This window comes from Hevea brasiliensis, chromosome 11, assembly GCF_030052815.1.
Source record: "Hevea brasiliensis isolate MT/VB/25A 57/8 chromosome 11, ASM3005281v1, whole genome shotgun sequence".
NCBI classification, from domain to species: domain Eukaryota; kingdom Viridiplantae; phylum Streptophyta; class Magnoliopsida; order Malpighiales; family Euphorbiaceae; genus Hevea; species Hevea brasiliensis.
The window spans coordinates 94,215,944-94,231,644 of record NC_079503.1 but is presented as its reverse complement, the minus strand read 5'-3'; the positions used below and the strand labels follow the sequence as shown (position 1 = coordinate 94,231,644).

The 15,701-nt window shown below is 29.3% G+C and overlaps 1 protein-coding gene and 1 pseudogene across 1 annotated transcript; both read right to left on the bottom strand.

The window, feature by feature from the left end:
• Positions 1-1,096: 1,096 nt before the first annotated feature.
• LOC110650412 (G-type lectin S-receptor-like serine/threonine-protein kinase At4g03230) lies at positions 1,097-13,880 on the bottom strand (annotated as a pseudogene).
• On the bottom strand, positions 13,277-14,723 carry LOC131170357 (G-type lectin S-receptor-like serine/threonine-protein kinase At1g11410). Its single transcript, XM_058129412.1, has 3 exons — positions 14,688-14,723; positions 14,199-14,339; positions 13,277-13,567 (listed from the first exon to the last, which is right to left on the bottom strand). The coding sequence occupies exons 1-3, from the start codon at positions 14,721-14,723 to the stop codon at positions 13,277-13,279; spliced, it is 468 nt and encodes a 155-aa protein (XP_057985395.1).
• Positions 14,724-15,701: the final 978 nt, after the last annotated feature.

Here is a 15,701-nt window from a genome sequence, read left to right as displayed (position 1 = left end):
AGCAACTTCTTATCTTGTGAGAGAATGTATACATAAACAGTTGGGCGGCAGCCATTATCAATATCAACATTGTTTCCCCACAAGGAGTAATGATATGAAACTGAAGTTTTGCTGCCATTATAGCCTTGAACTAGAAGCGGTCCTAATGGGATTTGACTGGGTCTAGACGTACACTTCAAAATTAATCCAATTGTCTAGACGTACACTTCTTGTCGTTCTCATTGAGAAATGGACACCTGCACACTGGATTCCATGAACATCTAGCCCACATGAGATGTGACATTATAACTTTTTTTTCCTCATATGTTTTTACATAATCAAGTTGCAATTAGTGGAAACAGAGCCTAATTTTGAAGGCATCAATTCTTCTTTTTCTTTTTCTTTTCTTTTTTTTTTCTTTTTTGAACTGATATTAGATTTTAATTTGAAGAGTGATACATGAGCTGGCTGTGATGAGGCCGAAGCCCAAACAACAAAATGCACCAAATCTAGAGCCCAAACAGACCAGCAAATAAGCCTAGCTTAAAGCAGACTCAAACTCGGAGATAATTTTAGCCTAGTAATAGTACATGAGAATGTAATACTTAACAGAGGAAAAGCAGAGCATAACAGAGGAAAAGAAAGAGTATGGACTTTAGAAATCTGAGTCCGACCGTCCCGTTGATTCATGCAAAATAATTTACCTATGATGGAAATAGAAATGTTGAATATTTGATCTTGGAAGGAAGGATTGGCCAAGTTTCACGTTGAAACCCAATGGATTATAGTCAAGTTTGTGCCAATTAAAAATACATTTCAGAAATATTTTTCCTCATATTTACTTCTTTCATGCACCTGTTTTCACATGATTAAACGCATTAAAATACATAATTTTTTTATGAAAAATTTTGAGTAATTTTATAGTCCATCTCTAAACTTTGCTCCGTGTTTTACTTCCGTCTCTCAATTTTAATTTGTTACTAAAAAATCTCTGAACTTTATTTTTATTTTACAAAAATCCCTCTAAACTGCTATAGAAGGTTTTTTAGGTTAAAAAAAAGTAATGAAATTACCTTTTTGCTTTCTTTCCTCTCACACCTAAAAAACACCGGCCATTTCAACCACCATCTGGACTTTTCACGAAAATGTTAATGCTATCACAACGATCTGCTTCCAGTAAAGGAGGAGGATTGCTCCTCAATAGGAAGTATTGAATCTGTATTTGCAGATGTCATACTATAGCATAAAGGAATTTTTTTAATATGAAAAGTTGTTATTACAGGCTAAAGTAATTTTTTCGAAATAAAATTAAAATTTAAGAATTTTTTTTATAACAAATTAAAGTAAAGAGAGATATAATTGAAATACAAAACAAAATTCAGAGACTAGCTATAAAAGTTATCCGAAAAATTTTACTATTGTTTGTACAGTGAAAATTGGAGTGTGATTTTGTGGTTTGGGCTTAATTGGAGGTGTTATTGTCTTTTCCTTTGAGGTTTTATTTTGTCTTCCGTCTCCCTTCGCACAGTTTTTTTTCCCCACTTTACACGTGCCACATCAGATTAACCATTTCTTTTATACATGCCATCCACGCAAAACCATATTGTTTCATTGCAAAGAGTGTTGCTTTGACGGTTCCTCTTCCTTTTTTGAGACGATTAGTTCTCAAATTTATGATGTTTCTCTTTTCTTGCAATGCTCATTCATGTATTTATTGAGAAAGGGATTTTCTTCTACTCTTTCACTACCTTTTACTTTGATTTGATGGTCTTCAAGCTTACTTTCAGTAGAATAATTGTTGGAGTGCCCATGGTCTCTGTGCTCTCCAGGCTATTGGGTTGCTCTTTTTCTTACCAAAACACCCCCCCACCACCACCCCCCCCCCCCCTCTCCTCTCTCTTCTCTTCGAGATGAGGAAGATGAAAACAGACAAAGTTATGAACCCTTGATGCCTAGAGAGCTTCGCAAGAAGGAATTAAAAAAAAAAAAATTATAGTTAGGATGTGAGGTTTTGAATTTCAACTCAAACATTGCTTTGTAGCCTGCGATTTATTGTTTTTTTTTTCGATTTTTTTTTTGTTTATTTAAGATAACTAGTATATATATTTAGGCTTTGTCAGGCAATAACTATTAGTATTTTGACTAGTTTTGACCATAGTCAAAACACTAGGAGATATTTCATGAAAAGCTACTCCTCATAGTTTTTAGAGATTGAGTGAGCGTTTTGACAAGGGTCAACAAGATTATGTTACTATTTTTATATTTAACAGCTAATCCAACAATAATTTATCGAGTACTTTTGTTTTAAATCATAATATAAACAGATCTAACAGCTAGTAAAACATCTAATAGCTACTAGAACAGCTAATATTGCAGAATAGGACCTTTATCGTGTTGAGTTATTCTACTTTCTTGGACTGTCCAGCTATTGCTTCTAGAGTTATTTATTTTCAGAGGTATTTATTTCCTTATTAGATTTATGTTTTTAATCCTCATATTCCCCAATGTGCTAATGCAAACCTGTTTTCACTGCCTTTTGAAAAAAAAATTATGAATGTTTCATTATCTAATTATTTATAGCCTGAGTAGCTAATTTAATGGATAGACAAATTTAAATGCTTTTCTAGCCATGATGTTTTGCCTTGAAGGTTAATCTAACTCTTAATATTCTATATGCATTGGAATCATGAAGTCATGAATTTAAGAATAACATTGAACGGTAAGACCTGTTTTTTTCTCTCGTAAGATAAGGAGATCAACGGTATTTATAATTATAAACACTGATATCACCAATCTTATGCATGCTAAGAAAAAATTGAGGTTGAGAGGTCATTAATTGAAGAAGATATTTACGTTGCAAGATACACCTTTCCTCCTAGGATAAAAGAATGCAGTCTGTCTGCATTGATTATTGAAGATGGAAATCATAGTGTTTGTGTGATGGTCGCAACTTTGCCGCAAAATAACCTTTTAGCATCATCCTGGAATACAACAAGATTACCTGAATCAAGGAGCTGAGCTAGGAAAGTTTTCTTGACTGACACTGAAGTGTTTGTGGCCCAGACAGAAATATTGTTATTCCTGTCAAATAAAACAAGGTTTCCATCGCTTTGAATTGAAAGGAGCCGTGAAGTGTTATTGACAGGATTATCTTTGTTTCCTACCCATACAACAGTTTGGTTGTGAACAAGATAACAAATTGCCAAGTGCCGATTTGTAGAATTGCCAGAGCTGAAAATGCAAGGACAAAGATGCGTCCACTAGAGACTAAAATGTCACCATCAGCAATCGGTTGGCTAGGAGTAATGATATCAATAGAAATGCAAACTTTGAGGAGGAGTAAAAACAAAATGAATGCAATGAAAAATTTCTAAGGATTCACCATAACATGCATCCTCGCAAGAAGCAATTCATTGTAGAATAATTAATGATGTTTCTTGTATACAAAGAAAAGCTTTTATTTAATTTGGCCTTATAGACAGATCTATCCTTTATAATCTCGTCACTGAAGTTATCAGTGACGTGCAACTGATCCTGCTGTGAATTTTATTTGCAAAATCAAGTGTTTAAATTCTAGAATCATCATTATTGAGAGAAATTTACATAAATACCACTTTGACTCGAGCGTAAAAACCACATACTTGTTCTTCCTCTCATGCTCATTGTAGTCACTAGCAATCCACCTCTTTTACGGTTTCGAAATTCGAATATTTTAAGTAATGCCTTGCATCATGGTATATCCACCTCTTTCTTTACCTTCCAAACCTGCTCCTCATTCTTTCTTGGATGAATTTTTTATTGGAGTTGGTGGAAATTTAATACTCTTTACTTCAAAAATTCTTTAAAAAAATGGAAACTTTTAAGACCTAAAAATTTTAGAACTCGACAACGGTCAAAGTATACGCATTGTACTATTCTTCAGAATGTCATTCTTTAAAGGTAGAAATTCAACATTTTTTCCCCCAAAGATTGATAAGGAAATTCAACAGTCTTTTCCAGAATTGCAAATTTTAGACAAAACTAGCCGAAAAGTGATCTCAAGTCTTATATTGGGCCTCGATCCACATGGTTCTGAAACTTAATAGAATCAGTCACATGAAACCCAAAGAATTTTTCATTACAACAGCTAGTGAGAAGCCCATTATTTGTTCTCTTGTCCGGCTTCTTTTTAAATACAGCAAGTTGCTCATGAACTTGGGCCCGGGCAATACCATACATTCAACCGCTGGAGAAATCCCTGGTCAAAGTTCCCTGTCGTCTGAACTCTAGAGAAATCCGAGTGGAAAATGGCTTGTCGCCGGACTCAGAGTCAGAGCCAGCCACTCTCTTCTCTCTCACGAGTTACTCTCCCTGATCAAATTCCGTCCTATGATAGGGTTTAGAGTCATAGGGTAATAAAGTTCAGATAACTTAAACAACTAGGATTGCAGAATTTGAGTGAGACTGAGATATGGAGGAGGTGTTTCAACCAATAGGAAGAGAGGGGAAGGGGAAGGCACCAATAAGGAGTGAGGAAGAGGTGTGGTAGGGTTTGAAATCCTAGTGTGATAAGGTTTAGATAACTTAAATAACTGAGATTGGGAAATTTGGGTGAGATTGGGATATGGGTGAGGTGTTTCAACCAATAAGAAGAGAGGAAAAGAGGGTGGCACCAATAGGGAGTGAGGAATAGAGTGGGACTAAAGGGAGAGAGAGAGATTGTATGGGAGAGGGATAAAGAAAAAGATATTTTCTTATTTTAATTTTTAAAAAAATAAATTAAATGGGTTCTATTAAAATTCCTACTAGGCTTTCTTAGGCCTATGGGGCCTAATTAAACTTAATTAGGTACATTTAAAAACTATCCATATTAAATTTAAACAAAATAAAATTTATTTAAATTTAATTAAATTCACTTCCAAAAATATATATATATATATATATATATTTTTTCAAGATCATGCCACGAAATTAATAATTTAGCTCCATGCCTCCAATTACATCTTACAGTCATATAATTTTTTCATCATTGGGTTTCCCACAGCCACAATGCACATACTCATCACAAAATAAGGGTTTACAGTAGCGTCCTGCTGGCAAATGATTTTTTAATTATTTTTTTTACACTTGAGTCCATAGAAACTTATTTAATTTTTTCCTAATACTTAGACGCTAGTAATAGTTGAGTTTCCCTCTCTCTCTCTCTACCAAGTCATCAAATTTCACTCTCTTTTGGTAAATAATTTATATCTCACCTCTTTTTTATAATTATTTTTGCATTTACACACTCTTAATAATTTGCCCACTAAGGAATGGGGAGGTTTAGAGCGTTCACTTTTCTAGCTGTCCACACTCTACATCATATACGTATTCAAGTCAAAGTTAGCCTTTTCTCCAAATAGTTGCAGCCACCAGCCAAGAAAATCTCTATTTTTCAGCTCACCAAATTAAAAAAAATTTCCTTTTAAAACTTTCAAATGTCTTAAAAGTCTTTTCTTTCTTTCAAACACTTAAAAACTATTGAAATTTAAAAACCATAAAAAATTGTACTTAGAAAACTTTATTTTATAAAGAAATGTTGGCATTTTTGTAATCGTCGCAATGATGCTGACTTTACTCTCTCTATCATAAATCATCTTTGTTTTTGTTTTGTTTTTTTTATCTCTCTAATATTTATATGAGTATAAAATATCATATAATTGACAATTAGGCCAAGCTGGGATTTTTTACCATTCCATGCTCAAAATTTCTAATTTTCCTCACTCAAACCATATACTTCATTTTAGAGTTAAGGTGATCCTTCATGTCAATAACAATATGTTTGGATAGAGTGTATTAAGGTTTTTAAAATAAAACAAGATAATGTATAAAAATCTTTCCAATTTAGTGGGTTGATAAAATGAAAAACCTTTCGAAATCTTTACTTTTCTTGAAAAATTTTGCTCTAAATAAATTTATTACTTTTAACTTGCATTTGGAAAGTATGCAATTTTTTAAAGTAAGATTTTCTATTTTTTCACCTATTAAATTGTAAATTAATAAAGTTTTCTTTTTAAAACCTTTAGATACCTTAAAAAAATTTTTCCTTCCTTCCTTCCAAATATGAAAAAAATATTATGAAGATTTCAAAAATATAAAAAAAGTTACTTTACTCTACCTTCTTACAAATAAAGTGTAAAAGTCCATACTTTATACTAGAGCGATAAACTGTTCTCAAGAGCCCCGAACCAAATCGAAGAATCGTGTCGAACTAATGTTATTTTGATATTTTTTGTTTGGTTCTAATTCTTCACTCAAAACCGAATTGAAAACTAAATTTATATATATGTTTTACTATTTTTTTAATTTATTATATACTTTTAATATAATTATATATGTTTATATGTGCATAAATAATTAGAAGCTAAATATAATCTAATATTATATTTCATTTCTCTATATTTTCTTAATAATTTTAGTTATAAATATATTAAATTATCTATTAATTCTTAATTATAAATGTACTACTATATATATTAATTCATAATTATATTTGCATTGTATAGTTAAACATTATATAATTAATAAATAATTCAAATGTATATATATAACATACTTACACTATTATATTATATAATATACTTAATCTTAAATTATATATACACATCATGATTAAAGATTATATAATTTAGAAAAAACTAAAAAATATATGATATGATATATTATGTATTAATAATTTAATTTAAAATTTAAATACCAAAATTTTTTTATCAAAACTTAAACGTTAATTCAATTACGATTTTTTAAAAAAATAATTACATAAAATTGTTTCAAAAATCAAGAACTAAATTGAAATCATATCGAATTAAATTAAAATCAAAGAATCAAAAACTATATCAAATCAAAATCGAAACAATAAAAAATAAAATTAAGACCTTATCTAAATTTTGATTCCATTCTAATTTTACTTTAATCCGAACCAAAATCACATCCTCCAACTTTACACCTTTTCAAAATAATATAAAAGTCATATTCATATGACAAGATGTTTCCCTTCTTTCGCTGACCAGAGGCTCGTTTTATAATTCAAGATTTCAATATTTCAAATCTAACAATTTCATTCTTCTTTAAATATTTCCCAAGTACAAAGCCTTGAAGACAAATTGAAATATATCAGGATCTATCCTTTACAGTCCCGTCACTGAAGTTACACCATTCTTTCATTTCACTTTTTCATTACATGTTTAGTCATGGTTATGAAGTTTAGAAAGTCAATCAACCTCTTTTACGGTTTTGAATATTATAATGAAGCCTTGTACGACGGTATATCCACCTCTTTCTTTGCCTTCCAAACCTGCTTCTCATTCTTCCTTGCATGAATTTTTTATTGGACTTGGTGGAATTTAATATTTTTTCTTGAAAAATTCTTTTGGAAAAAAGGAACACTATTAATCCTTGAAGAAATTTTAAAATAACAATTTATATAACTCAAAAAATTATTAGGTATAATCGATATATCTACACATTTATTTATAAAGTATTGGGTTTTATCTTTTTAATTTTATAGTGTAATTATTTTTTTTGAGTACTAAATATATTATCTTTTAATATATTAAATATACTCTATAAATAGCATAATACAATATTATGCATGGATAATTTATAATTTTATTTTTTAATTTAATTTTTAATTATATTTTAAATAAGATAAATTATTATAAAATTAATTTTAAATTAAAATTTTTCTTTATTTAATTTAATTTAAATAAATTTTTACATGTTATAATAATACATTTTTAATTAATTTATGATATAATTAATTAAAATACCTATTTAATTATATATATATATATATATATATATATATTAATAATAGTTTTCATGATTATTTAATTTAAAATGTTAGTTTTCATGATTATTTTGTTTAAAATGTAATAAAAATATTTTATTCAAAAATAATTTAAATTTTATGAAATTTTTATATTTTATCTCATAATTTATATAAATCAATATTTATTTTTTTATAAATTACAAAAAATACATTAAATTAATAGAAAATAATATTATTTTAAAAGTATATAAATATAACATTTTTTATTATTAATATGATAAAAAATTAAAGTACTAATAATGAAATGCATTATTTAATGTTAATAATAATGAAAATATATAATATTATTATTAATTAAAAACAACATTCTATTATTTTATTTTTTTAAAATACTGGTAAATTCTTTTTTATCAATCTAATATAATTTTATAAAATAATTCTTTGACAAAAAAGATTATAACTTTTTGTAAATTTATAATATAAAATAAATACATTTTATAAAAATTAAAATTTTAAAATATCATCATTTTTTATTAATATAATAAATATTAAAATATATATTATTTTTTTAAAAACAGGTTCTATAATTTGATACTATCATTTTAATTTTTTTTGAATCATCTTTATTTATAGTTAAATTTTTGATGCAATCATATTTGTAATTTATTTTTAAAATTCTACTTTTATATAAAAATATAGTTAAGAGATAATTTATGCATAAAAATATAGATATTTAATTAAAATTTAAAATTAATTCTATTGAAAATCAATGATAGTAAAATATGGATAATTAAAATATTAATTATCATTTCTTTTGATATATAATTATAATGAAATAAAATATTCAAAGTTTATAAAATATTAAATAAGAAATTTATAAAAAATTAATAATCAATTAAATATATTTAAATAAATAAATTTTGATAATGATAACTAATAAATTTTGAAAGAAATAATAAAAAAATAGTGCAAATAAAAAAAATTTAAAAGCATGTAGGTAAAATGAAAATATTTGATAAGAAGATAGTACTTAATGTGTATTAAATGTCTCATATGACATATTATATATAGACAAATAAATGAAAACTATTTAAATAAAAAATTAATTTATAATTAAATATTATTTAATTAAAAAGCAGTAATAAACATTTAAATTTAATTTTTATAACAATAAAATATTTCCTATTTACTTGATCATTTTAATTGAATCGTCATAAGTTAGCCATAATGATAATAATAATAAGTATTAATTAATTTTAGGAAAGTGAAATAAAAAGAATATTAAATCATTAACATAAAAAATAATAAATATTAATTATAAATAAGTCAAATCTCTATATTTTATTTTTATAACTTTTTATGTAAATTATACTTTTTGTCTCTCAAAATTTTTAATAAAAATTTCATAATAAAAATAATAGAAAATATAACAATATAATAAAAATATTTATTAAAGATATGAAATAATTTAATATTGATTAAATTATATGATAATTGATTATGAGATTACAAATTAATAGTCAATTTTCTTTAAACTAATAGTCATCAATGACTTATTATTATTATTATTATTATTATTATTATTATTATTATTATTATTGAGAGTAACACATGGTAAATAATATTTTTATATAAATGAATTTATAAAAAAATAATATAAATAATTTTTAAATATTATATTTAATTATAAAAGTCTTAATTTTTAAAAATAAAATTTTAAAAAAAAATTTAAATCATAAGATAGTATTATAAATAATAATAATAATTAAAAGAGAAATTAAAAAATTACATAATAATTAGTATAAATGAAATTATTTATGAAAAATGATATGTAGTAAAATTTTCAAAAAATGTGCTATATCATTTTCCTAAGAATACATCATCCCTTTATATATATATATATATATATATATATATATATATATATATATATTTGTCATACAACTCGACAATAGTCAAGGTTTATCCATTGTATTACAGTTCAGAATTTTTCGGCCCAGAAAAAAAAATTTCGTGGAAATTCAACATTTGACGCGTGCAAAATTGCAAGTTTCAGGAAAAACTAGCCGAAAGTGCGCCTGCAGTTTGCTTGCTTCACTCGTGGATCCCAAGTCTTATATTGGGCCTCGATCCATCTGGTTTGAAAATTAATAGAATCGACCACATCCAGCCCAAAGAAATCACATAAAGCCCAAAGAAATCATCACTGAGAAGCCCATTATTTATTTATATTGTCTGAATTCTTTTTAAACATGGCAAGTGACCCAAAAACTGGGCCCTGGGCAATACGACAAATCCAGTCTACTGTTGGAGAAATACCTGGTGGTCAAAGTTCCCTGGCGTCTGGATTCTGGAGAAATCCGAGTAGAAAATGGCTTGTCGCTAGCCAGCCAGTCTCTTCTTTTCTCTCACGACGAGTTATGCTCGCTGGTCAAATCCGGTAATCCTTTTACTACCATTAGTACTGATATTGTCTCCTTCACCTATTTTAAGAGCAACATTGAACTTAAACAGGGAGGAGACAATTAGAATGCAAACTCAAAACCCAACTTTGATGGAGGATTTCTGAAAATCCCAGATAGACTTGGTTGGGTCTATAATTACGATTCACATACACATTTAAGGAGAGCCTATAATCTTTAACGGGTTACAAAAGTCACAATTGTAGCCTCATTGATGGAAGACGAGCCTTCCTCCTCCCATATTCCTACTGAAAGGGGTAAGTATTTGGTTCAAATCGAATTGAACAACATCGAATTATATATTTTTAAAATTGAATCGAATCAAAATGGATGAAAAATTAAATCGAATCGAATCGAATCACTCTATTTCAGTTCGATTAGATTCAAACTGATCGGTTTTGATTTTTATTTAATTTTTTAATTTAGACTTGATTTTTAAGTTATTTGATCTAATTTTAACTTTGATTTAAACCTAATAACCATTAATCAATGAAATTAAACAATATATATATATATATATATATATATATATATATATAATTCATAAATTTTCCATAAAAATAAATCAATTCAAAAATTAATTCGATTCGATTTGAATATATAAAATTAATATTCAGTTTGGTTTGATTTAATTGATTTTTTTCTCTTCAAAATTGAACCGAACCAAAATAATTGAAATTTTTATAAAATAAAACCGAACCGAACCGATTAAATTTTAAAACTGAACCGATCGAATCGAATTGATTCTGTTTGGTTCGGTTTTTCAGTTTGAACCGAAATCTGCTCACCCCTCCTACTGATATAGTATTGCTACTAGATTGTGCTATAAAAATGAAAGCTGGTTGTTTTGGAGAGGGAAGAGCTGTTTGACTACTCAAAATCAGAACAACTTCTACCATAGTTGGTCTGTCCATAGCCTTTTCTTGAGCACATAAGAACCCAATTTGAGTGCATCTCAAGACTCCATGGGGTGAATATGACCCTTCTAGCGATGAATCAACCATCTCCAACACCCTATCTTCTTTCCATAACTTCCGCACCTGTAGAGTTCGAAGCATTAGCATACGAGGATGAACCATCCAATATAGGTATCTAAAACTAAAAGTTTCCATTACTTGCATGTCCTATCGAGCTCAAGGAAGAATCCTCTTGGTAAAACTCATTGCTCTTCTTGCCACTCACAATATCTAGTAATATCACCCCATAACTAAATATATTAGATTTTAATGAAAATTTTTAAAACACTGCATATTCTGGTGACATGTACTCTCTGTATTGAGAAAGTTGTTGAATTAGACCGAGCAAGTGAGTATTCATGACATTCATAGTGATCAACTACTGTATAATCATATACTTACTACGTTCCAACAACTCTATTTGTCCTTTTTTGAATTTAGTCGGCTTTGACTATTTTAGCCATACTAAAATCTAATATTTTTAGGTTCATCTCTTTATCTAATAATATATTGCTATATTTTAGATCTCTATGAATAATTCTCAGCTTTGAGTTTTTGTGAAGATATAAGATCCCACGAGCAATCCCCATTATAATATTGAAGCATCTCATCCAATCCAGTAATGATTTTCTTGTTCCATGTACCACAAAATTTTAGATATTCTTCATTTGAGTTAATGTGTTAAATCATGCAGTCTATGGTTGTACATCTCAACCATATTTGTTCTGAAACAGTAAAAAATGGACTGGCAGTTTAACTCAAAGCAACAGATGAGCAAAAATGCTTACCAAAAAGAAATGAATCCAAGCTTTTGTTTGGCAAATATTCATAAATTAGCATTTGCTCTGCTCTCTTAATGCAGCATCCTAGATGTTTCACTAAATTTCTATGTTGAAGCTTTGCAATCAACATAACTTCATTTTTAAATTCTTCTATTCCTTGCCCTGAGTTTTTGGATAGTTATTTTACAGCAACCTCCTGTCCACTTGATAGCTGACCCTGAAATCATGTCCACAAGAGTCAATTTTCGGTGAACAATTATGTCTATTAGTTTGTTCATGCAGTTGAAGAATCTCACAATCACACGGTAAAGCAGACCCATGTAAACATATGGCCCTATAAAGCTAATAAGCGTTCAGATGTTGCATAGAGACTTCACCTTATAAACTGAACCAAAGCCACCCTGGCCAAGTTTGTTAGCAGGAGAGAAGTTGTTAGTGGTAGCAACCATGGTGCTGACATTGAAACATGCTACGTCAGGAGGATGATTACTCTGATCAAGCTCACTAGCCACTAAAGTATTTTTATGGTAGATTGAACTAGAGATAGGATCAAAGAGTTTTCTTTCCCATTTGTTCTTCATCACTGTCCTTGAAAAAATTAAATACTAATGATTAATCTACTTGTTGATGGATTCTAGGGCTGTGTAAATAGCAATAAAGTTTCAGACAAATCTTTTAGGCAGTGTTTAGGAAGATAGTCCTTTGTGTTCCTTATATCATGTAGAGAACAGTAAGCGACTTCTCCAATGCAGATGAGGGTTTTTTTTTTTTTTCCTAAGCAGATTAAATAAACATGGAAAAGCACAATGTAACAGGTAAGTTTGTTTCTTACCAGTTTTCTTCCTCCTCCTAATCCACAAATAGGCAAATAACAGAGCCATAACGACAGACAGTATTAGAATGTCTAGCCCCTTTCTAAGAAAAAAGTTTGACTTCGAGGCATATGCAGCTGCATCAGTGGAAAAAAGAACATAATATTACTCCAAAGCGAAAAATGTTGCCTTTCCTTTGGATTTGAATCAAGAAGTAAAAGCTAAGAATATAACAGAACCAGTACACAGAATTTGTTCAGAACAGGCTATTAGTCTTGTTTATGAAGATTAGTATTGCATTTCAAAATTTGTTGAAATACCTAATTCAGTTGCATCAACACGAACATACAGATTATAATTGTTACCCTTATGATCTGTTCCCTTGGGGATTTGGGTTCATACCCAGGTAAACAAGAACACTCATATACATCAGGATTGCTAGGACTGCACTTACTATAAGAACCACACCATGCATCTAAATCCAGAACACCTTCCATTAGCTATCACTCTTGTGCCACCTTAGCCACTTGTTGAATCCTGAATCATCCACAATTACTTTTAGGATAATAGGAGCATCTTTGAGATGGTAGGAAAAGTATATCTCCTCTTGATTGAATGCGTAACTGTAGTTGCATATATCTGAGAATATCTTCCATGGCCACAGGGAGGCTCGCCATTGAGGTCTCGAGCCCTTGTATAGAAAGATTTGCCGTATGCCCATCATATGGAGCTTAATCGAGTAGTCTCCAGGGTCGTCTTCTGATCGAATAAATTTTGACAACCGTCCCTGAACTTAGTTAGTATAACATTATAGTCCTTCAATTTAAAAATGTAATATAAAAATCCCTCTAACCTCTAATTGTCGGTTTTTCAGTTAGACGCTGACCTGAACAGTTCTAGCGTGGAGCTTAATCAATATTTCTCTTTTCTCTCTCAAGTTATATGTAAATTGAAACTTTTTTCTCACTGTAAATAGAATGATTTTTCAGGTGCAGAGAGAATAATTTTACAATTTGAATAAGAGAGGAGAGAGAAATGTTAATTAAGAGCCATGCGGGAGCTGTTCACATCAGTTTTCAACTGAAAAATCAGTAATTGAAAATTAGAGGGATTTTACTGTACAAAATTTGAAAGTTTAGGGGGTTTTATGTTACGTTTTAAAGTTTTAGGACTGTATAGTTATAACCATATAAGTTCAGGGATAGTTATTAAAATTTACCCTTTTCTAATCTCCATGAGGTTGGGATCCACTCTTGACCTCTCCTCCGATTTAGCCCAAGTCTCATTCTAGGTAGTTGGGTATCAGTAGGATGATCAAAGCTTTGCCACACTAATCTTTTATTTCTGCCATGGAGCAAAACCAAATTTCCTGAATCCAAGAGTTGAGCCACTCAAGAATCAGTTGCTTCCCCTGAAACATTTGCAGACCAGAGCAGAACTTTTTGGTCAGGATCATTATAAAGAACAAGGTTCCCATATGGGTTGCTCGAGAGAATTCCTGATGAGGCAGTGATAAGATTGTCCCTTTTTGCCACCCACACAACAGATTGTTTAGAAACCTGATGGAACTAAATTCCAAGATGTTTATGCTGTGTATGATGAGAAGATTCAAAAGTTTTTTCTTTGCCTACCATGTGTTTGTGGTAATTGCTTGGAAATTTCATCTTTATAAATATTTTTGACAAAATTGTCTTCCTTCTTGGATCTAGAAATTATAGAACTTAATCTATATATATAAAAAAATCAAATATTGAAATTTTATTTTATTTTATTGAGATACTAAAATTTGATAAACTATTCATTTTTTTTACCAACTGCTGAGAGAAGAGAACAAAGAAAAGAATGAGAAATCCATAACCATAAGCTTGTATGTATTTTGGGGCCTTGTATTACATAAATTTTCTCACTTTCATCATTTCATGCTTCTCCACCAGAAGCCCCATGAGGATGAACTAGCCTTCACTTCAAAACAGGCCCTTACATAGGCCGGGCCTTCTAACTTTTTTTTTTTTTTTTTTATTGTGCATTCACATTATTGATACTTGTTATATGCACTTATAATTTAATTTCCTTTATATGTAATTTTATATACTAATTAATTAATAAACTTTAATACCAATAGTTAATACAATAAAACTACCAAAACTAAAGAAGAGTTTAAATCAAAACTATGAAAATACCCAAAAGATGTTTCTATTATATTCTAATTGTATTTAGGTAAGTGAACAATTATTAAAACAAAAAACCTTTTTTCCCAAAAAGAACCTTATGCCTATCCAAGCAAAAGTAGATATTGATTACTTCCACAAGAAGATCAACACATGAACTTCTTAATTTATAAAACTTCTTAATTTTGCCAGTTATAATAAACTAACGACACCACGAGATGTTAGCTCAACAAAAGATGGTGAAGATTAAGAGCAGCTGCTACTTGCTTACAATGCATAACATGCACTCAATGCATATTCTAGATCTTAATTTTTTTTTTTTAATCTTCACTAACTGTTAGTACGTCTTCACCAAAAGACACCACTTGCTTACAATGCATAATATTCATTTTTTTTTTTTTTGTTATAAGGAGCTTTATGTTAGTGAATGTGAGAGTGCTGATGTTATATTCCAGGAAAATTTATGTTCAATTTCTTTCTCTTTTATGCTCTGTGTTCTAACAGAAGCAAATGTGCAGAAACTTTCTTTTAGCAGGCTTGGTGTTCTCCAAGGGCTACATAAGCCCTTTGGCATGCTGTCCTTGTACTAAGAAGTTATATTTTTCTTCTGGGAAATGTTTATTGGATTAAATATCATTATCCTCAGATTTTCCCATTAATGGCTTTTCCTCATCTAAACCATTAGCTTTGTCTCAAGCATCAGCATTCAAGGTTGTCTACAACAACCATCTATATGATATGTGGCAAAGACAA

What these genes read in the sequence shown, in the direction of transcription:
- LOC131170357 (XM_058129412.1), bottom strand. Translation starts at nt 14,723, where the DNA reads ATGGGGCTTCTGGTGGAGAAGCATGAAATGATGAAA. An exon ending in AGAAGCATGAAATGATGAAA is followed by an intron (nt 14,340 to 14,687) that starts GTGAGAAAATTT and finishes TAGTTCCATCAG; the next exon opens with GTTTCTAAACAATCTGTTGT. An exon ending in TTCTGCTCTGGTCTGCAAAT is followed by an intron (nt 13,568 to 14,198) that starts GTTTCAGGGGAA and finishes AACTAAGTTCAG; the next exon opens with GGACGGTTGTCAAAATTTAT.